The sequence below is a fragment of the Pan troglodytes genome, chromosome 14, assembly GCF_028858775.2.
Source record: "Pan troglodytes isolate AG18354 chromosome 14, NHGRI_mPanTro3-v2.0_pri, whole genome shotgun sequence".
NCBI lineage: Eukaryota > Metazoa > Chordata > Mammalia > Primates > Hominidae > Pan > Pan troglodytes.
Window position 1 is genome coordinate 32,266,561 of NC_072412.2, and position 24,171 is coordinate 32,290,731.

General features: G+C 42.8%; 1 protein-coding gene across 11 annotated transcripts in view; it reads right to left on the reverse strand.

The window, feature by feature from the left end:
* Positions 1-24,171, reverse strand: part of STARD13 (StAR related lipid transfer domain containing 13) — a 575,282-nt gene that overhangs the window by 13,513 nt on the left and 537,598 nt on the right. For 10 of the 11 annotated variants that reach the window (XM_054665173.2, XM_009426855.5, XM_009426854.5 and 7 more), the window contains 4 exons: positions 15,027-16,387; positions 13,458-13,631; positions 12,164-12,323; positions 2,995-3,193 (listed from right to left, as the gene is read on the reverse strand). In XM_054665173.2, coding sequence (XP_054521148.2) covers positions 2,995-3,193; positions 12,164-12,323; positions 13,458-13,631; positions 15,027-16,387 — 1,894 coding nt within the window. Of the gene's footprint in view, positions 1-1,424; positions 3,194-12,163; positions 12,324-13,457; positions 13,632-15,026; positions 16,388-24,171 lie in introns of those variants that run through there. The other variant, XM_054665176.2, reaches the window with a different exon arrangement.

Consider the following 24,171-nt stretch of genomic DNA (forward strand, 5'->3'; position numbering starts at 1 on the left):
CTCCCCTCCAATTCCCACATTCTTTCAATCATCAGGCCTTAAAGCCTTATGGGTGTCTTTGACTCTTCTATCCTTCTCCCTCCTCCAGATGGGTAGGACTCAAATATTTTCATTACCCATCCAACACTCCAATTTAGTTCATCATTTGACAAAAACCCAAGAAGTGGCATAGCTGAAAACAGAACTTCTCTGGAGAACTGGAGGAGGAACCGTTCCTCTCTGCCACAGTAGCAGTTTGGAAACTTTGACTGTAGGGTCTATGCATGGAATGTCTTCTCTCCAGTCTCACTGCTGGAAGTCCCTGCAGGTAATTCGGAACCTTGATTAGTATGCTGACTCCCTGAGCCTCCATGCTCGTCCAGTTCGGTGCCTCTTGTGCACCACTTCCAGATTCCTGGGTCAATGACACAGTGCTGATGGACTTTCTCCCTGTAGCAGATACAAGGCTGGCCACCTGCTCAACTCAATACCCATTCTTCCCTTCTTCCTCATTAAGAAAACACATGTTCTGCTCAGGTGTGAGCTGCAATGTACTCAGGGAAATGGGTCTCTCCCTCAGACCCAGGGATGAACCATGCTGCTCTAAACCAAAACTGGTAACCCAGGTCTTCTTTCCTGTGTTTGGTTTAAGGGGGAAGCTATAAACCACTTCTGCCTGAGGGGACCAAAAAAAGTGCTGAGAGCTTCTGTAAGATGTATGACCCTGATAAAAAGAGACACGTGGCCAAAGAGAAGCACGGTCACTCTCTTCTTGTCTTGGAATGTGATTTTGTGAAGATGTGATAATTATAAGTTGTGACAATTATATTGTGACCTTAAAGGGAAAGCCAATAGAGGCTGACTTTAGCCCTGGCATCACTGAGCTGCGGGATACCCAACTCTGGAATTATGTGAGATAATAAAATGTACTTACTGTTTAAATGACTGTTCGTTGGATATTTGGTTCTGTCTTTACAGCTGAGAACACTGTAACTGGTAAGTCCCTCAACAACACCCGACGGTTCCCCAATGCTTAATGAATCAAGCATACACTCCTTGCCCTAATATTCAATGTCCTTCCTTTATGGCCCCAGCGTCATTTTTCAGTGTCATTTGGTGTCACTTTGTACGTCTGCCATACATGCAAGCCAGATGAATACACTGGGCTCTCCTGACATCTGCTTATGCTATCTGCCGAGCAGGTACCCAAAACGTGTTCCTCACATATCTCAGCCTTCAGTTGTCACTTCCTCCATGAAGCCCTCATTCTTCATCTCTCCCTCCTTGGACTTTTCTTTGTAACCTTTCTATGGAACTTCTCCAAATTTGTTGTGTTGGAGTTATTTATGTTCATGCCTCATCTCCCTCAATTGTAAGATCCTTAAGATCAGAGAGTGAGTCTCATCCATCCATATGCTCCGCCATGCTAAGCACGGTGCCTGGTACAGAAGTCACGCTCTGTAAATGTTTGCTCAGCTAAAATAAAGCCTGCTTTGATCTGGCTTCTTGCTTGTGACTCAGAAAGGGCCAAAGACATTTATTTCTTGAAAGTAATGTGGCTTTAGCCTTAGACTAGTGTCAACTTTAACCCAAGAACTGATTAAATGTAAAGACTCATATCTGATACTTCCAAACCATAAGGGAGACTTAATTGAAAAATGTAGTTCAACCTCTCACAGCAACAACATCAAGAACTCCCTGTTTGGGCTCTAGCAACTTGTACCACTAACTTAACTTAAACTTACTTTGAAAAACTAATATTTACTTAGTGGGTTGCCACCTTAATCTGTTTTCACAAGTGGTTCTGATTACAATCCTTTCTGAGTTTGCAGTATCATGGACTCCTTAAACACATTTTATACAGAATTCTCTATAGCATGCGTATTCTTCAAATTGGATCAAGTCCATGTCAAGGTCCATTTCAGGCATATTTTGCTGAAAACTCAAAACTCAAAGTCCATGGGCCAAATGGCTTTTTTTCCCCCATGAATTGGGATCTGGATCATCAAAATAATTCATAATGTTAACATTGTCATATCTAGCAAAGAGTCACGTGTTTAATTTCATTCTTTTTTTTCTGAGATGGAGTCTCGCTCTGTCACTCAGGCCGGAGTGCAGTGGTGCAATCTCCACTCACTGCAACCTCCACCTCCTGGGTTCAAGTGATTCTCCTGCCTCAGCCTCCTGAGTAGCTGGGATTTCAGGCACCCGCCACCATGCCTGGCTAATTTTTGTATCTTTTAGTAGAGATGGGGTTTCACCATGTTGGCCAGGCTGGTCTTGAACTCCTGACCTCAGACAATCCAACCACCTCCACCTCCCAAAGTGCTGGGATTACAGGCGTGAGCCACCATGCCCAGCCCACGTGTTTATTTCTAATACCCCCATTGCAACCACTTATAGTAGGATATGCTTCTTAATCAACAATTGTTATTTTCAGGGATTATTTTAATTATATAGGCTTTGCTGAGAACTTAACATTATTAAAAAACATCCAAGTGAAATATAAATAAGTTTATTTAAGCTTAAGACTTGATTTGGTTTGCTTACTTTTCACCAGTGAAGATACTTTGTGCTAAAATACATTTGTTTTTATTTCCTGTCATTTTAATTCATGTCACTTTGAATTTCCTATATCCCAAAGAAATGCTTACTTTTTTAAAAAATTAAATAAGTTTTAATAAATACCTATATATAAAACAACTTCTATTGTGTCCCTTTTTCATTTAAAATTTTTGTAAATGTATTGAAAGTTTGTTTTAGATCGTACGCAAAACTCTTTTGAGAAGGAATATTTTGATGTCAAAAAGGTATTTTCAAATGCATAAAAAAATGACCTGTGGATTTCCATATCAAACTTTGAGCAAAAGTTACTTCCGTAGAGGAGAGCAGGATTATATACATCTTTATGGATTGATGTATTATTCGTATAATTAAAACTCAATCTATAGGGAATTATTTTCATTAAAGTGGAAGGATGCCCACGAGAACACCAATCTCATTATTTCCACTTACACTGATAGATATGGAGAAAGGTCTCACTGAGCTTGTTGGTGAAAAGAGGCTCAGGGAGGTCCCGGAAGAACTGTTTCACCATATCCGCCACATCATAAGCAGACTGGTCTTCATAGTTGACGTTCTCAGGGAAGTTTTCATTCATTTGGCGTAGGGCATGGATTCGAGACTTCACTCCTGACTTGCGAAAAAGACCCACCTGAAACAAAGCCATAGGGATGTGTCAGCCAGGCCACACTTGGTTGTGAGGAGGAGGAGGAAGCATGGGACGGGAACTGGATGAGCTGGAATTGCCTCCCAATTAGTACATGCTGAACTACTAGTATAGCTACTTTAGGCAGTACCCGAACACTGTCTTCCTCTCCTATGAAATGAAGATAAGAATAAAACCCCACCTCACAGGATTACTGTGGAGAGTAAGTGAGGAATTAGATGTGCATGTGCTTTGCGACCTGTTACATCTTATCACACTGCAGATGTTATTATTATTTTATTCATTTATTCAACAAGCAGTGATTAAGTAACCACTGTGTATCAGGCATGCTTAGAGTTCCTAGGTGTCATTAGTGAGCAGAACAGATAAAATTCCCTGCCCTTTAGGGTTTACATTGCCATGGGGATTTTGAGAACATCTGGTCAATGGGAGGTTTGGTGAAAACAATGTGGGTGGTGGATGAAAGAATCCCAGATAAACAGCCATATCCAGTGCCCCTGCAGGGGAGAGTTTTGTGGGGAATATGTTCATGAAACAGACTAATATCATAAGTACATATTTTGATTTAAGGGATTTATTTACTTTTTCTTCTTTGGAATTCTTGGCACTTACTTTTCTACCTGTTTGTTTTTATGCAGTAAGCTATGGCTCTAGTGAGAATGATTCCTGGGTGGCTTTTTTTTCAGACCTCAAGATATTGTCATATCATGCCTTTTTCATCTTAGAGCCTAGACTCCTCCCCTACTTGATGAATAAATGGAGCATTAAGGCATCAAGGACAGAGTGGCCCTAATGAGAGTGAGTGAGGCAGAGCAGAGCCCGGCAAGAATGAAGATCCTGCAATGGTGGGGCAGGTTAAGCTCTAGGCCCTCTAGAGGGACTTTCTGTGCTGGACTTAGCCGCTATCCAAAAAGGAACTGAACTTTTCTGGGCACCCTGGCTTATAGTGAAATAATATGTCTGCTATTTTTTAAATGCCTACAGGGAGTTGATTTGCTTCAACCCTCAATTTCCACAGCTCTCATTCCCCAGTGGCTCATGGGTTGGCCCACTTCTGCAAAGCAAGGTAGAACCTTCCTGAGTGGCTGGTCAGGTAGACAGTGGCCACTAGTGTCAGCCACTGCTCTTCCCCCCTATACCTGGAGGAAAGCCTAATACAGGTCGTCTTACTGATCGCTCTGTGTGCCAGGCCGGCCTCCACCCAAGTTCGGGTATGTGACAAAGGCTTTCCTGATTGCTGCAACAAATGGAGAGCAGTCCTCATTCTTTTAAATTGTGGTAACAGCAGGCGAAGGATTCCAAGCCATTAGAGCATACTCAGGTTTTTGTACATGTCAGCCGAATGGATCACAGGGGAAATTATACACTGCTATTTTTTGTGGCCATAAAAACAGAATTCTTAGTAATATTTCTTTGCATTCCAAGGTTTATCGCTCTAATCCCACACATCAGGATATTCAGGCTGATAATATTGTCACTTAAAATATGAGTTACTTTCTTTTTTATTCTTAAAGTTTGGAATGTCTAGAAAATGCACAGTTTTGCCATACTTAGATGATTCGCCACAAAGAATCCAGACAATATTTATCTTCCTTCAACTGGCAACAACTCCAAATTTCATCAAAGGGCATGGAAAGAAAGCATGTACTGTCAAAAGAGAAAAAAATTCAAGATGTCAGGTGAGTGATTATTGGGGTGAGATCCGTCTCCGATTTGTTTACATCTTCTGCTTTTCTGATTTTGGAAGGAGGCCCAGGACTGTGCACACCACAGGGCTGGCTGTGCTGTACGAGAGTTCTCATAATAGAGATGCCCTGAAGGTAAATACTTCAGTGTGACTCACAAATATTTATCCTCATATGAGCAGGTATTATTCCATTTGAGAAGAATTCCTACTTTTTTAACAGCAGAGAAATATTGATCAGGATCTACAAAAAGAAAAAAGCAGACAGTGTTTCTGTTTAAATTGTCGGGCACGTTCCTCTTTTGTCCACCGTGTCTTGCGGGCTGTTTCTGGGCACACAGTCATGTGCGTGCACACACACATCCCAGAGATGCTATCTTTGTATTGTTTGGTTTCCAAATTTCTTTCTCGTTTCAGCAAATATTGTTATTTTAATTATTTTAGACATGTCTGCAGCTCTCCAGCTGTGGGCTCTGAGCTGCTTGTTCTGACTGAGATCTTAGGATGTCCAGAGGGTTGTCAGGGATTTATTTGTGCTGCCTCAAAGTCTGACAATAACCTTCCTGCCCTGGCCTTGTCTTCTAGGGGACATGGGAAATATAGACGTATATATATATTTTGGTTTCTGTGGATTTTTGTTGGAAGTACAGCAGGAAAATTTTCTTTCATAAAGCTAATAAAGAAAAGGTGGTCTCAAATCAGATTCCAGTTATAGTAGCTGAAGATGGCAAAAGGGAAAGATGGAAAGAATCTCTCTTCAAAGCTATTGATGAACTGATGATTGAGCTAACCCTGGAACCATTCTATTTCCTGACTTTTTTTTTTTTTGAGACGGAGTCTTGCTCTGTCACCCAGGCTGTAGTGCAGTGGCACATTCAAGTGATTCTCCTGCCTCAGCCTACTAAGTAGCTGGGATTACAGGCGCCTGCCACCACTTCCAGCTACTTTTTACATTTTTTAGCAGAGACAGGATTTCGCCACATTGGCCAGGCTGGTCTTGAACTCCTGACCTCAAGTGATCCACCCACCTTGGCCTCCCAAAGTGCTGGCATTACAGGTGTGAGCCACCATGGCTGGCCTATTTCCTGACTTTTTGTTTGTGTTTTGTGAGACCATGAATTTCCTGTCATTTAAGCCTTTTTGGGATGGGGCTTCTAGTGGTTGCTGTGGAAAGCCACTGGGCACAGTGAGTAGAAGATGGTCTTTCTAAGGCACAGAGAGATCCTGAGACCAGAAGAAGAGCTTCCCCTTTCGATCCTCATAGAAAAACACGGTGACGGCAATGAGTGGTTTCCAATAATCATTTCTTCTTCAGAAAGTTTTGGCTGAGCACGGTGGCTCATGCCTGTAATCCCAGCACTTTGGGAGGCCGAGGTGGTTGGATTGTCTGAGGTCAGGAGTTTGAGACAAGCCTGGCCAACATGGCAAAACCTCGTCTCTACTAAAAAATACAAAAATTAGCCAGGCGTGGTGGTGGGTGCCTGTAATCCCAGCTACTTGGAAGGCTGAGGTGGGAGAATCTCTTGAACCTGGGAGGCAGAGGTTGCAGTGAGCTGAGATTGTGCCACTGCACTCTAGCCTGGGCAACAGAGCCAGACTCCATCTCAAAAAAAAAAAAAGTTTCCAAAGCAAGGATTTGATCTGAATTTTTGACAAGAGATAGTTTTCCACATAAAAAATGGAGAACCGAAGAAACCCGTTGTTCATCCTTTTTTATTTTTTTTTTGAGACAGAGTCTCACTCTGTCTACCAGGGCTGGAGTGCAGTGGCATGATCTCAGCTCACCACAACCTCCATCTCCTGGATTCAAGTGATTCTTCCGCCACAGCCTCCCAAGTAGCTAGGATTACAGGTGTGCACCACCATGCCCAGCTAATTTTTTTTTTTTTGAGACAAAGTCTCGCTCTTATCCCCCAGGTTGGAGTGTGATGGCACGATCTCAGCTCACTGCAACCTCTGCCTCCTGGATTCAAGCAATTCTCCTGCCTCAGCCCCCTGAGTAGCTGGGATTACAGGCACCCGCAACCATGCCCAGCTAACTTTTGTATTTTTAGTAGTGACAGGGTTTTACCATGTTGGCCATGCTGGTCTAGAACTCCTGACCTCAGGTGATTCACCAGCTTCGGCCTCCCAAAGTACTGGGATTACAGGCATGAGCCACTGCGCCCAGCCTAATTTTTGTATTTTTAGCAGAGATGGTGTTTCACCATGTTGGCCAGGCTGGCCTTGAACTCCTGACCTCAAGTGATCTGCCCACCTCGGCCTCCCAAAGTGTTGGGATTTTAAGTGTGAGCCACCATACCTGCCCTGTTGCTCATCCTTCTGATCACAGTGGATGGGCAGGCAACAGCCCCAGCTCCCTCAGCTTCGTTATAAGGAAGATCCCAGGAGGGCATAATGTTTTTCCTTCACTTTTGTGTCTGTCACCCATGGACAGGCAGCCTGGGCCGTCACACAGGGTCTCACACACTTAGTTTCATGCTCTGCTGTCTTGGTTTTGAAATTCTCAATGATTTATGAACAAGCGATCCCACATTTTCTCTTTTCACTGGTCCCACAAATGGCATAACAGGTCCTGCTGTCATCTACTGTTAAAGCTCAGCCCAGCCACCCTCTTGAGAAAGGGGAGAATGGCCATCAGCAATGCAGAGTTCATTTTATAAGCATCTCTCTTGTATGTGATCTCTCATTTCCTTTTGAAGATAAAAGGTGAGTGATGAGTGTCCCCTTGGTCTAGTTTTCCTGTCTTCTCTCTGTTGTCTTTCATCTAAAAACCTAGCTATGAAAAAGCAAGGACTCAGCTGGGCACAGTGGCTCATGCCTGTAATCCCAGCACTTAGGGAGGCCGAGGCGGGTGGATCACCTGAGGTCAGGAGTTCGAGACCAGCCTGGCCAACATGGTGAAACTCTATCTCTATTAAAAATACAAAAATTAGCTGGGTATGGTGGTGCGTGCCTGTAAATCCCAGCTACTCAGGAGGCTGAGGCAGAAGAATCACTTGAACCCAGGAGGTGGAGGTTGCAGTGAGCTGAGATCGTGCCACTGGGTGACAGAGCAAGACTCCAAGACTCCATCTCAAAAAAAAAAAAAAAAAAGCAAGGACTCAAGGATAATTTCACTGGATAGCCCCAGAGCACTGCTCACTTTATCTGAGGCAGGCAACAGGAAAAGTGACAAACAGCCAGCGGGGCCAGGGACACTTGTACTGAGTACTAAGAGTCTTCCCAGCATGATTAGGCTTTTAAAACTTACTGCTCTATTAGGAGGAGAGGCTGAGCATGAGTGGTGCATTAGAATTCAAATTCCATCTGAATAATATTAAATCTCCCTCTTGGCATCCTGTTTATGCTAATCTTTTTTGGGACTTAATGATGTTTATCAGGACTTCCATTTCCTCTTCTTTAGAAATGTGCTCAGCTAATGAAGGAAGGTTGGTTTTCTTGAGAAAGAAAGATTCATAAGAAGAGTATGCAGCAGATTTCTTATTCTGAGCATTGCAGGTTCAGCCTCTCACTGCGGTGACTTCATATTCATCAGGAATAGGTATAATCTATTCTGTGCACAGTTGATTTAGGGCAGAAATAAAAGCTCAGACAACAAAGCAAGGCTCCTCTCACACACTACTATGTCTGAATACAAATGGTTCATAATTGAAGGCTAAACTTCCTCATCTCACCCACAACCAGCTGCAAGGGCAAACATGGACACTCTGTTGCATCATATAGAAACTGCTGGGCATGCGGGAGTGTGGAAGGCAAAAGGCTGGCAATGTTTCAGGCTCTGTGGGGCAGGGTCAACTGCAATGAGTGCTTATATGCGAGGCGAGTGTTTAGCACGGGGAGAAGGGCCCATCGCACTGCAGGAAGCCTTCTCCCTGAGACTCGGCGCAATGCCTTGGGAGAGTATGGGGTGGTACTTCCTATTAAAATGTGGCATAGAAGGGGGTTATTTGCGGATGTTCTCGTCTTCTGCAGCTTTGAGGCTGAGATCTCAAGGCCTTGGGCAGACTGGAATCTTTTCAATTCCACGGAAGTGCTGTTGGCGAAGAAAGAACATTCGTTTGGTGTTGCTCTCCTTGCTTTTCACTCTTTTCCCCTCGCCTTTCTGATTGATTCCCTTTTACTAGCTCTTGCTTGCTCTGAAATCTCCGGAAAAGCCAGGTTTTGATTCCTTATGCTTCTCTAGTTCTCCCCTTTTCCTTCCTATTACCACCTTCCTTTTTCACAGGAGCCAGAGAGGTGGTCTCTGTGTGCTTCCCACACCACATTGACAAGGAAAGGGAGGGACATTCCAAGGCTGGAAGCCCTGCCAGGACTGGGTGCATTATAAGGTGGTGACTGACTGTGGTGAAAGTCCCTTCGATGTCCTACGGATTCTCCCATGTGACTGACGCAAGAGATGCGTGGCTCTATTCATTTTAATTACATTTAGAATCAGTATTTATATCTTGAAATGAGTCTTCTTCCTCCAAGCCTTTGCCGGCACACTGTTTTTCATCTTGGCATTCTCCCGGATTTAAAAAATTGACCTGAGATGGACACAGGGGTGGAAGAGGTTTTGGTGCCCTGTGTCTTTCTCTCTACTGATAAGACTTTTGCTTCTAAAGAGAGACTGGCCCCAGTAACTGCAATGATATTGGCACTGCAGATTATTCAGAAGCTACGGGGAGCAGGAATGGTTTATAGCCTACACTAAAGACTCAGCACTGAATGGAAGAGTGGAATTACATTTCATTTATTTATACCCACTCTTGTTCAAGAAAGAATTTAAGGGGACTTACAGTAATCTATAAAATATAATAAGATACAATTCAATTAAAGATAAAAGATAAGAAAATTACAGCAAAAGGAAAATAAAGACAGAAAAGGGTGGATGAAACTAGGAATAAGGTTGATGCATAAAATTAATGCCAAAAAATTACATAGATTTACTACTACAGACAGAACACATATTTGGCTCCAGGCTTTCTAGCAGGCAATACAGTGAGGAAAACACACCCAAATGAATGAGTTCGGTGTCCATAGTATTAAAAAACAGGCCAGTTATCCAAAAGAAACACAATGCTTTCAGATGCTGCAGCCAGAGAAGAAAGTTTTTTCTCCCCTTCTCACAGAAAGCACATTACATGACTTAACGACCAACATTGACTACAAAATCTTGACACTGAATTAATTCATCAATGAGTTGTATAGGGCCACTCCTCAATGCTAGAGATGGCATCACCCCAAAGTCCATGGGGGAAAAGCCATTATAATAAGCAGCCGCAGAGTGCAGTGGTTAGGAACTTGGACTCTGGAGTTAGATTTGCAAGCAAGTGTTGGCTCCACCATAGTGAACCGGGGATAACACCATTCAAGGGTGGATGTGTGATTAAATGAGGCAATTAATGCAGAACACATAATACAATTGCTTGAAACATGCCAGGCAGTCAAGAGAGGTTATTTTTATTGAACTAGTGACATAGATAGGTTGCACTTCCTTTAGGCATTCATGAACACTGTTTTCTCTTAATGGAGCTTTTGCTGATAAGCATTAGCTGGCCATGCTTTTGGAGCAAAATATTCTCTGTGCTTGGTAAAGGGCAAAGCCAAAGTCTCTAAGAGCGCCAAGAGGGAGGTGAGTTTGATACGTACCCTTACAGAAACTGAGATGCTTGGAAAAACATGTGTCTTAACAAAATACAATCTTGGGTCTGTACCCACAAACCAACAACAAACGTATAATTGATGCCACAAAGTTCTATGCCAAATGACATGGTTGCAATACTTTTAGCATTGGAATAGAGACTAGAGTGGGCTTCCCCAAATATTCACCAAATCCCACCTCCCTAAAAACTTTTCTCAGTAAAACACCTTTAGGACATTAACTTTGAATAATGTGTATTCTTAGTAAAACCTCTAAGATTAAAAAAAAATTAAAATGTTTGCTTAAGTAACGAGATTCATTGGCTGACTCTATTGGGATGTGATTCACAAGTCAATTCATGCTGGGGCATCTGTCAAAGAAGAGAACCCTAGAAAAGTAGCCTGTCACCCTTATTTCTGGGGAATAAGAGGCAAGCTATTAAGGCCATTTCTCAAAACTAAACAGCCATCATCACAACAATGACAGCAGCCATCCCACCCTCCACGTGACATCCAAATATGGAAAAATGTTATGTGCAGATTCTCTAAATTAAAAGTGAGGAGGGACAAAGGGGAACACACATTCAGTTCAGTCAAAGACAACTTCAAATGAAGAAGTTACTGCTATTTTTCTGTACTGAAAATTGATTTCTGGTTCACCAAGAGACCAGCCTGATTCTAAGTGTGGTCTCAGTATTGGGGTCTCTACAAGCATCACTAGCCAGCTCATTCCTGCCCACTGAGCCCAAGGACCAGGGTAAATCAATAAAAAGTACAAATAATCTTAGGTTGGTACAGATTCTCTGCATGGCATCAAAAAGTATGATGAACAGAGACTATTACAGAATAGCTGCCTGGAAATATACCGACTATTCAGGGCTGCAATTTATCAATTAAGAACACAACTTTTATTTTGGACAGAATGTCTAAGAAGCTAATGGGTGTGAATTTGGAGGAGCAAAGCCTTTGTTTTGTAAAGTACAGGACGGACAGCACTCTGGATTTAATCACAGTCCACCATTATGGTGGGCCCCAAAAGTCTCGGAGGCAGAAAATCTCTGAATATTTTGTTTAGCTTCAGCGTTGAATCAACTCTATAAAATGAGGGGATATTTGACTTAGCTGATACTTTTGTTCATATTTTACTTGCACATTTTTAAAAGATGTAAATAAATCTGTCTTTGGTTTAAGTTTTCCTGGTCATGATGCTGCTTCAAAGGAAAAAAAAAAGAATTAATAAAAGGAGGCATGAAAAGCCTAATTCTTTTTCAAAAATAATAGGGATAAAAGAACAGTGTGAACTCAATGGTGGCACTGAAATAATAGTTACAAAGGAAATGCAGTACAGTACATAGCTTAACTCTAGTTTTTAGGGATTGCAAATTAGACATCCCAGGAACAAACTGTTAACGTCAACTTTCCCCAGTCACTCCAGGTCATCATTTAAGTTGCCAATGAGGAAACATCCTCAAATAGGACATGTCTTGTTCAAATTAAATATTGCTACATAAAGGTCACAATGCCTTTTATTTTTGGTGAGGCATGTCTTGCCTGATATTGGGCAGATCTGACTCAGTCTGACATCCCATCAATCCAATCCCATGGTTGGGGGTGGTGGGGCAGCAGCGGGGGGGTTACAGCCCTACCTGATCGAGGCAGTTGCTGCGTAGATATCTCAGTGCTTGCTGAATACTTTGAGGCAGGGGCTGTCCCGTTCTTTGGACGTGGACTATGAGAGGAACGCCAAAGACAGCCTTGTCTTTGTAGTCGGGAACTTTCATCCTCTTCATGAACTTTGGAACTGACCTAGAATTTACAGAAACCAGGTCATGCAAGCCTCCTGGGTCACACCGTGGGGTGAGGCTCTGGAAGCAAGCATGAGGGAAGCCAAGCTTTTGTTGGAATACCCAACAGATGCGGGGTGAATTCAACATTCTCTCTGCATTAATCACAGGACACTGCTGTGCTCTGTGTGGCCCTTGCCTGCTTGCTATCTCTAGCTACTAAACAGCATGAGTCACGTTCCCAGAATGTATTTGTAGCTCTGTTTTCAGGTCAAGTGGACAACTTTCCAATTTAACTGTGATAGACTTATTTCTCAAGTGCTGAACACTTAAAAGTCCCCAACAAAACAAAACAAATTAAAAATTACAAGAGGAAGAAGAAATCTGGCTGGGGTTGGAGGAAAAGGAAGGGAGAAAAGAAGAACAATATTTCTTGGCTCTATCTTACTTTTCTAGAGCCAGTTGTAGTTTTCAAAGAACATTTTAATACACAAGCATATATTGATTTGACCATGAATTTATAACCTTCTAAAATATTTTATAAAAGCACCATTGATTTTTTTAATATGTATAATATAAAACATAGAACAATTACTGACACATTTTGTATTTTTTCAAATCCACCAAATCATCTACAATAGGTCCACATTCAAGTTCTAACATATGCTTCTGTCAATTCCTTATTACAAGGTTTACTGCATATTCTTGTTTTTATTTGCCAATGAAATAAAAGCAGAAATGTATTTGAAGAATTAAATGCTCTTTGAATGAATCAATGCTCTAAGTGGTAAGCTTTGCATCAGGCCAGAAGGTACAAGTGACAGCTGTTTCTGTGCAAACTGCCAGGATTATTTTATGGCAAGTTTATTTTTATTTCCTCTGTTCACAATTAATCACCCTTTACTTGTCTCTTTTTCCTTTCTTGGAGCCTGACTGCCTTCCCTGGAAACCAACTGAGAACTACAAATAGAGCAATGTTTCCTGTAGGGTCCATTGCATCGAGGCTACGGCAGAGCTCATGCCTTATGTCCAGGAGATCATCAGTGAAGGCAATGAATGGGTTTTTCAGATATCACAAAGTAAACATGGAAGCTTCTGCAATCACACACTTAGCTCTAGAGCCAAGGATCCCCTCCTAGGTGAATGTGCTACGCACCATGTCCAGCCGTGCTTGTTGGACATGGAGTGCTTCTCCATGATGGCCGTGAGGCGGAGCAGTGAGAAGCGCTGGAGCAGGCTCAGCTGGCTGGCCGTCTGGCTGCTGATGTGGGGCGATGCTGGGGCCGGCCGGGGCTGGTGCGACAGCTGGAAACTGTTCCATCGGAGTCGCCTTTACCAGAGAGACCATCAGAGAAGCCAGTCACAAAGTGGACTTGGTAGCGGGAAACACCGGACATCACCAAGGTACACGCAGCTAATCAAGATAGCATCCGAGCAAAGAAAATCGCAAAGCAAATGGAACAGAAGACACAAGTGTGCAGAACAAACATAGGACATGATTTTTCCAAGTCAGATAAATCTGGAAAAAGTCTTATTATCCATTTTATTAGGGAGTTTAAATAAGTGATAGAGGAAATATTATGTTTGTTTATTCCAAATTTGTTACCAAGGTGTTGAGAGCAGCTGAGACAGTGTGTGTGTGAGTGAGTGTGTGTGTGTGAGAGAGAGAGAGAGAGAGAGAGAGAAACAGAGGGAGAGAGAGAAACGGAAAGAGAGGAAAGAGACGGAGACAGGGAGATATAGACAGAAGCAGAGAGAGCAGAGAGATAGAAAAGAGAGAGACAGATGTAGATGGAGAGATGGAGAGATGAGACAAAAAGAGATACAGAGGCAGAGGATGGAGAGACAGACAGAGACAGAAAGATATAGACAGAGACAGAGCAAGAGACAGAGAGACAGAGAGAGGGAAGACAGAGATAGAGCAATATAGACAGAGGACAGACAGAGGTAGAGCGATAAAGACAAAGAGAGAAAGAGAGAGAGATACAGACAGGGAGCAAGAAACAGAGAGAGAGAGAGGGAGAGAGCTGTCGAATGTCTAGGGCTGTAGAAAATTTTCTCATTGTCTTCCACGTGTCTACACTCTATATCTTGCTCAGTATTGAGATGGAGCCCAAAGATGAGAGGTACAGAGGTGACACATCACTGAACCCCAAGACACACCCTTGCCTCAACCAGAAACCCAGCAGCACAGGGCCATTTTTCTATGGTGCTTCTGAAACGGTCTTTGTAGGTCAGCTTTTATGTCCTTTGTAATTGGCACTTTAAAGCAAAAACAAACTTGCAGAGTACACATCTTAGGCCTCAGAAATTTCTTATAGGAGCAAAAAAAGTGTAAAATTTGGGGAAGAGACATTTTGATGAACGCATCACAGGAAGGTCAGGGGAAGAGTCAGTGCCTAGGAACTGGATATTGGTTATCCAGGATTCCCTGCCTATGGTGCCCAGTATAACGCTTTGCACATAAGAAGCTCAAAATATTTTTGGATAAAACTAGGAACAAAATAAAGGATAAGCACAAATAAATATGAGTTCACATGGATTCAATCACCATGATACCTGTACAGAAGTCATACTTCTGTTCAAATAATTCCTAATCACATACATCACTTAGAACAGAGTCAGGCATTTAGTAAGTACTCTGTGTATGTTTGTTAAAGAAATAAACAGAACACAATTACTATGAAATGGATGAAAAATCATTTCACAAATGCATGCCACCTACCTGTTTGGCCTGGTCAGAGAGGCCCCTACACCAGAATCCCTCCTGTCTCTGACCCCAGGAGGCTCAGATTCATTAAGAGATGTTACATCTCTTTCCACATCACTGGGTGTCGTCCGACCTTCTGAGACAGAGTTACCTTCAAAATCTAAGGTGATCTGATTAGGAGATGGAAAGGTGGATAAGCCAGGTTCCCCAACCAACGTATCATGAATTTGCAGTTCAGGCAAGACATCTTTGGACCAGTCATCGACTACCTCTTGGAGCCCATTGACATGCTGCAGAATGTCATCCAAGTGAGGGAAAAGGTCATCTTTCTCCAAGTCCAAAAGATCTCCTGTGCTGGCATACAGATGGGAGCCAGGGACATTGTCATAGATACTGACTCGGCTGGCTCTGTGGCAGGACGCCATGAGCCGGGGCTCCCTGGCACCAGGGACCTGCTCTCTGCCCAGGGAGATGCTACCGGTCCTCCAGTTAACCCCATTGCTACTATCTGTGGGAGAGAGGCTTTCAATAGAAAGTGCCTTGGGGAATGTTCCTGGTTTGTGATCCTTGGGAATATGCACCACCAAATTCTCTTGGGAGTGAAACTCATGCATACGGCTTTGGTCCCCTGCATCCGGCAGTGCTGTCCCCGCCAGCACATCTAGGTCCTCCAAGTACATGCCCCCGCGCTTGTTGGCCTCGTGGCACTTGCGTTCCTTCAGGCAGGGCGTGCTCACCCCGCTGCTGCTGTGCTCCGACGGGCTGCTCTCGCCACTCGACTTGCCAGAGCATGGGAGCCCTTTTCTGCAGGCAGGTGGCGGCGAATTCTGGAGATCTCCATTTGGTATTTGGATGCACTGCATAGCCTTAAAGGACTCTGGCTCCTGCTGCAACATGGGCCCACTGATCACCAGGCCACCTGTCCGCCCGGACCCCTTATGCCTCCCGTGGGCTCCCTTCCCTCGGAGTGTTTCCATGCGTTTCAAAAATGATTTGGCCCTAGCCCTCGTGGGCTTCTCATTCTTGGGGTGGAAGGGGTGGTTGAGGACATCTCTGGGGGGCTGTGGGAGGCTGCTGCTGACGAGTGGGGCATCCAGCATGACCGGGTTGTCTGTACAGCACTGGCCCGGCTGGCTGCGACTGTCGCTGCCTCCACTGCTTTCGCTGTGAATGGAGCAGACCTCAGGCTCGCTCAGGTCTGTGAGGACGCTCTCACTGCTGGTCGTGTTCCTCATCCCCGTGCCTCCCGGTGACCCATTTCTGTCTCCTCGAGGGAGCAGCGTGTAGAGGTCGTCCACACGAGACCACCTGCGACTGGTTCTTTGGAAAGTCCATTTGTTGCTGATACAAAGATCTTCCTCATCGGAGTCGTCACCCTGCAGAGCACCAAGGAAAATGCTCATTAGCAGACAGCGTGGCTGAAGCAGGAACTCTGGGTGCTCTGAGGGCAGCCCTGTGTGGTCCTCCACCTCCCTCCCCTCTGTCCTCCCATGCACAGGTGTGAGCTTCTTGGGCACCTCTAAGCTGTCCTTCTACCACTTGCACTGTCTTGTACATACCCTTCCTCCCAGTGGCCAGAGGACCCTTCTGAACTTGCCAAGCTTTCTTCCTTCCCATTTTCAAAGAGGTTTTGAATGCCTCCTTCCTTCCTCTCTAAGAAGTTTTCCCTGACTGATTATAAAGAGGGTATAATTACATCAGACTAGACGGTCTAAATATAAAGCACCTGCAGTCTTCTTTTTCACAAAGGAACTCAACTCTGCCATAAAAGGCACTTACTTCTTTCCAGAAACCTCTTCACTGAGCCCCGGGGACCATATTTCCAGCTTGCCCCATCTGAATCTCAGCTTCAGTATATCTCAAAGCTAACACTCCTTATTTTAGTCCCCTGCACTTGATTCTTATCGTGTATTCCCTGGATAAGGTAACAGCAAAATGAACCACTGAATTTCTTTAAGTAGAGATGAGGGAGCCATTCTGGAGATCGCTATTTGTGATCCAATCTGGCTACTCTGCATGAGCGTCTTTTTCTGTGGAATCAACTCCGAGTCAGAATGCTGTTGGCAGGACGCACACCTCTGTGTGGCTGCAGTGGGTCCCTGCGGCTTGGCACTGTCTTACACTCTGCGCCTCACACATTGACTCTAGGTGTCTGCTTTCTGCCTGAATTTGCAGCCCCTGAGAGGGGAGCATCTGCATTCCCTGAGGCCAGAGATGGCCTGGTTTAGCTTTGCATAACATTGGGCCCAGCGCAGACCTTGACCTAGAGCATATCATTTCCTTCTGAAATAAACTGAATCATCGGATCCTGCTTCATCCTCACCAAGCACATCACCAAGACCTAATTCTGAACTGATTTTCAAATCTGTTCCCTCATTCGTAATTTCACTCTCATTCTCTTAGTGTAGGCCTTGCCACCTCTCTCTGGATCTGTTACAGTAAAAATGTGGGAGAAACCTTGTCTCCAGCATCTTCCCCATCTAAATAGCTTTCCACAGTGTAGTCCAAATAGAATCATATGATTTTTTTTTTCAGCTTAGAAGCCTTCTGCTTGAGAGCCTCCACTCTCAGTTGTTACAGGTAAAGTCATCAAGAGCCGGGCCTGCTACAGTGAGCCGTGATGGCACCACTGCACCCCAGCCGCAGCGACAAAGTGAGACACTATCTCAAAAAAATAAAAAAGAGCAAGACCTGTGTTTCTCTGTTTCATTATTCATATAAACATATTTATTCATATGTATAGTCTGTCCAATGCCAAGGACATAATAATTGCTTATTTTTTGTGAATTGAATTAAATTTATTTTACTCTACTTGGGTGTTCAGTTTTAAGACCTGGTTCCAAGTGTCAGTGATACCAGTTAAGAGCTAGGTGACTGTCCACAGTCTACTTACCCCCTCTAAAGTAAGTTTCTGCCACTTATAAGATTGAAGCAGGTCTTGCCTCATAGGTTTGCTGAAGAGAATAAAGAAGGTAGTGCATTCAGCAGTCCCTCACTGAGGGGTATTTGCTTATTTGTATCTTTCAATGTTTGTTCAATTGCCTACTAATCTTTTTATGTATCTAGCTTCCACTTTAACTCCCTTTAACCTTGCAGTGTGTTGTTTTTAAGGAAACCTAAGCGGATGCACAGTTAATCATTGTGGGGATCCTCCTATTCTTGTTTATTCCTTCAAAATCTAGTTTCCGTGTAGGTTTGACTAAGTGACAAACTTGAACATTCAAGTTTAAAGTGAAAGCAAGTACAAAGCCAGGTACAGAAAAGAATTCTATGGCTTAGAAGTCAGGTGCGGTGGCTGATATGGTTTGGTTGTGTTCCCACCAAAATCTAATCTTGAATATTGTAGCTCCCATAATTCCCATGTTTTGATGTGTTATGGGAGGGACCCGGTGGGAGATAATTGAATCGTGGGGGTGGTTCCCCCATACTGTTCTTTTGGTAGTGAGTAAGTCTCATGAGAGCTGATGGTTTTATAAGGGGAAACCCCTTTTGCTTGGCTCTCTTTCTCTCTTGTCTGCCGCCATGTAAGATATACCTTTTGCCTTCCACCATGATTGTGAGGCCTGCTTACATGAAACTGTGAGTCCATTAAACCTCTTTTTACTTATAAATAACCCAGTCTCAGGTATGTCTTTATCAGCAGCGTGAAAAATGGACTAATACAGTGGCTCACGCCTGTAATCTCAGCTACTTGGGAGTCTGAGGTGGAAGGGTCTTTTGAGTCTAGGAGTTTGAGTCCAGCCTGGGGAACATATCAAGTCCCTGTCTCTTAAAAAAAGGAAACAAAAAGAAACAAAAAAGAATCCTACAGCTTGAGATCACAGTGAAAAATGAGTCTGAGTTTTAAAAAAGTTGTATAAAGCTCTGATGAAAGAGTTTAGAAAGTTGTAATTGTACAAGTGGAAAAAGGGCAAGACTCCAGAATGATGACTCAAAATATACTTTCCTACTAGTACTTTCTACTCCCTCTTTTCCTGTGATTGATATAATGAAAACTAACATATGAGGGTCATTTATACACAAGGTGCCATGATAGGCTGAATGTTGAACTTATTGGATTTTTGTATTGCATTTTAGGAAGCTAGTGAGAAGTTGATATTAAATAAGGACTATGAAAAAGCCCTTTTAGCAGACAGTTTTTGAGAAGACAAAAAAAAGGATATGACTTTAAAGAAAATATAGATATTTTAAAACAGAAACTACAACATTTAGTGTTGGCCCCAACTACCTCTCTCAAAACTGGTTATGATGCCAGCACACCACATACTAGTTGGATAGGGACTCCTTTATTTAGGTTAAGAACACATGCCAAGCTGGGCACTGTGGCCTGGGAAGGGAAAGCCTGGCCCTGTCTGCTGGTCTCTAAGAGCTTATTATACTCACTTTGGCCAACAGGAAGATATTTACAGCCCAACTAAGGCATGTGAAAAAGTGGCAAACTCCTGGGAAAAAAGGAAAACAGCTCAGGGAAATTTTGCAGTATTTAGGTTGTTTGAACCAAAGCAAACAAACGAAAACCAAAGCAATAGAAAGCAAAATGCAACAGAGAAAAAAAACGACCAGTCTTCTTTGGCACCCTGTGCCTACAATGATCATGGTATGTTCCAAAGGGTATTGAAATGGTTGTGTCCGTTTCTTCCACTAATGATGGATATTTCAAACTATTTGATAGTGACACACAACAAAAAATGTATTTTCCATCACAACTTAGGGCATGCATACAGACTATACTAAAGCAAAAAAAAAAAAAAAGTTATGCTTAAGTAATTATCCTTGTTTGTTTGTATTCTGATACTTTTTAATCTAGTTTAGCCTATTTTATTTTTTTAAATGTTGTTTGTGATCCACCAAATTCACTTGACAACCTACCAAGGGGCCATGATCTGCAGTATGAAAAACACATTGCAGTAGAGTTTAAGGTTTTTTTTACGCACTTGGGACCCAGCAGAGCATCAGGCACATTTCAGACTCTCCAGTGGTATTTATGGAAGTGTACTGATTGTTTAAAAGAGATGATCAGATTTCATCTGTTTGATAATTTTTTGAGGTTAACAATGAATAGTTTGTGATTATTTAGAAATGTAAAATGGAAATCTCTAGGAGTCAGATGTGTTTATAAAGAAAAGGATACATCAAACTAACTTTATTCTCCTGTCTCAGAAACCATGGACGTACCAGGGACATGGAACATCAGAATTTCAGCAACACAACTGAAAATAGGTTCCCACGTTGTGGACAATATGGCTCACTAGCTAGATGCTACACAACGGGGTCCAATCTTTTGGCTTCCTTGGGCCATATTGGAATAAGAAGAATTGTCTTGGGCCACACATAAAACACACTAACACTAATGATAGCTGATGAGCTTTAAAAAATGGCCAAAAAAACTCATAATGTTTTAAGAAAGTTTATGAATTTGTGTTGGGGCACATCCAAAGCTGTCCTGGGCCACATATAGCCCGTGAGCCATGGGTTGGACAAGCTTGCTACGGAGAGTTTTGTCAGTAACTGGTTGAGTAACTCCTCTAAAGCGTGTGACTAAAAGACTGTAAATAACTGAAGGAAGCATGTCTCAAGGTTATGATCATTTTAAGAGTAACTTGAATGGGCCGGAACTCCTGTTTTTAAACTGTAAAGATGGTATTAGGCTATTTGCTAAGGGTTCTTTGAGACTCAGTTTTCTGAGTTAGAAAATGAAAACAATAATAACACATGTCTAGCATGATTTATCAACAGAACCAAATGGGACTATATGTGAAAATACCATATAAACCCTAAAGTGGTAGATGAAACTAGTTATTGTTGTTAGAGAATAGCAATATTGAGAAGTGTGTAGAGCTTAACAGAAGTGAAGGATGACCTGTTAATAAGATAAAATTTCATAAAAGTAAAATATAATGACTCTAACTTCAAAAATCAACTACAGGATGTGCAGGATAAAACGAACATAGTTCAACAGCCCTTCCTGCTATTAATAGACTTGAGAGTTCCGGCAGATGTAAGCTTAATGTGACTTAACCATGTAATATGTCTACTGAACAAAGACACCAACCTTAGGATGCATGACCAGAGCATAGATCCCAAGACTCAAAAGGTCAGTGCCCATTGCATTCTGCACTGGTCACATATATCAGGAACAATGGGTTCTTTCTAAGCGCTCCACATTTTAAGGGGTACATTTCTAGAGAAGAGTAATCAGAATGGCCAAGGATCTAAGAACCACAACCTCCTGGGGTGGACAATTGAAAGAACTAATAGCTTGATTTAGAAATGAGGAACTCTAGACAGTGCTACTCAGAGTGTGGTCAGGGGGCTGCCAGTCCCAAAACTTGCTCTTTAATGAGGTAGATACAGAAATTGAGAGTAAGAATTAAAACAATTTGTCACCATTTGAAAAGTCTGTGCTATCTGAGCTCACAATCAGTGGATTTGTCTTACTGAACAGGGTAAAGACCAGTCTGGGTGTAGTCAAATTCAAACGGTGAGTCCTATGAGTGACAGCTGCATGGTACTGGTGTGTGGTCAATCTGATTTACAACAAGTGCCAATTCAAGGTTAGTTTGCTTACCATAAACCAAAGTGTATAATGCACAGAATCCACTGTTTCACAGGTAATTTACATTTATAACTTTATAATTATAAGAATTGGCTAGAGATGAAGAACTGAAGATGAATTTTGGAAATATAGCATCACTTACCTCATTTTGAATAAAAGGTGAATGGAATACCCTAAAGCAGTAAGTGAAAAGGAATACCCTAAATTTTTAACTTGCCTTAAAAAACCTTTCTTTACTGGTTTCCCTACGATGACTGGTACTCAAACAAAAGAATTTTAGATATACATGATTACCCATGAGTAACATTGTTATCAATCCCACTTAACTTAGATAACAAAGAAGAAACTTGTTGTCACATTAAAAATCTTATGGCCAGGCATAGGGGCTCACGCCTATAATCCCAGCACTTTGGAAGGCCGAGGCGAACGGATCACCTGAGATCAGAAGTTTGAGACCAGCCTGACCAACATGGTGAAACCCATCACTACTAAAAATACAGAAATTAGCCTGGTATGGTGGTGCATGCCTGTAGTCACAGCTACTCGGGAGGCTGAGGCAGGAGATCGCTTGAACCCCAGAGGCAGAGGTTGCAGTGAGCTGAGTTTGCGCCACTGCACTGTAGCCTGGGTGATGGAGTGAGACTCTACCTCAAAAAAAAATTATATATATCTTATACATTTGCAGTCAAAGTGTTTGTTCAAAGTGTGCATATAGGCGTTTAATTTGAGGGATTTCTCTTTTAAAGTAAACTTTTTGTTCAGTTATGACAGATGAACAACAAAAATGGTATCAGCACAATTGTGATTCTTTGTATTAATCACATATACGCACACTTTCAATAAAAATCTGAACAGTTTTTGTAATTCTTTTCTATTGATAGCAGCAGGAGGCAGTCAAATGCCTAGGCAAATAGGGGCAGCTTCCTGGTGAAACCCCACCCTCAAGCCAAAGACAGTTTGAAGGCTGAAAGTCAAGCTACAAATCCACAGACTGGATTGAGAACCTCTCTTCCCATTTGGCATGCTTTCCTCTGATTGATCCTCACCCTTCCTCTATTTTACATATACCTACCTTTCCCTAATTGGTTTTTTACACTGTCATGCCCACCTTTGATTGGTGTCTTTCTTTTAGCTTTTTTGCACACTCATAAACCAATCAGCAGGCACTCCCCCATTCTGAGCTTATAAAAGCCCAGACCCAGCCACACTAGGGGAGAAAACCACCCGACTTCAGGACCACCCTTGTATCCCCTCTCCACTGAGAGCTGCTGTGTCGCTCAACAAAAATTCTTCTCCACCCTCCTCACCCTTTAATTGTCAGTGTAACCTCATTCTTCTTTGATGCGGGACAAGAACCTGGGACCTACTGAACAGTGGGGTCGAAAGGGGTTGTAAGCTGCAGCCCTCCTTTTGCTGGCGCCAAGAAGCAGCAGCAGGGCTGGGTCAGCCAGGGAGCCACAGGCCACAGAGCAGGGTGACAGGAACAAAGAAGCAGGGGCCCCTGCCAGGCACAGAAGTTTCTGGCTGATGAAGTGGGGTTGAGAAAAATCCTGCATCATTATTTCCTGTTATATTTGTTTTGATTATATTTATCGGTACTCACCTTTGTGTCAGTTGAGCCTAACAATAAAACATTAAGCCTTGTATTTTCTATAATTTGTTAAAATTAATATTTCTAATAATTCATTTGTATTGAATTTTACAAAAGTATCTTAGTCTGTGGCAGACTGGAAAAAAATAAAATAAGAAAACCAGTCACTCACCACTGACAGTTGAGAAACTGTTCTAGATTGAGCAAAGGTCTGCAAGCATTTTCTGTATAGGGCCATATCATAAAAATTTTAGGTGTATGCACCATAAGGTCTCTCTCACCTACTCAGCTCTGCCATTGTTGTGAAATGAATGGGCGTAGCTATTGATCCAATAAAACTTTATTTATGAAAGCAGGAGCAGCAGTGTGCTGATTCCCTGTTCTGCAGGACAGAGCTAAAGGGCTTCTGAGTGAATGGGGAAATCCATATTCTGTGCTTCACCAGGGAAAAAAGCTAGGATCAGGTGGGCCAGTTTAGAAGGAATCAGCTCCTAGCTTATCATATGGAAGGCCTTTCTAGTCTGTAGAATAAAATAAATTGCCTTGCCATGTGAAGAGCTCGTCATGTTGAGAAGCTTATAATAAACAGTGGCTCAGCAAATTGTGAGGGAGAGGGATGCTCTAAGAAGCAAATCCTGCAGTAAGTGAGTGGGAGGTTGGAAAATAAGACCAAAGATCCTTCCAACTCAAATACCCTACAGTTTTAGGACATTCGCATGTAATTATTTGCAATTCAAGGCTGTTAATCCTCTCCAGCCAAGTGAATGATGGACTTTCTCTCATCTGACTGCTCTTTGGAGTTGCCAGGAGGTGTCTCATTTGGTGGGAGATGCGGGGGTGTGCAAGGGAGTGGGAAGTAGGGGTGGGGTGGGGGCCAGGCCCCTTGTCAACAGCTGCAGTGCCTCTGAAATGCCGACGGCATCCAGGCCAGGAGGTGCTGGCTGCAAGGTGGCAATTAGTCATGGTTTCTGTGTTGCTTTCCACCTTTGGTCATTATTTCAGAGAGCCTTATT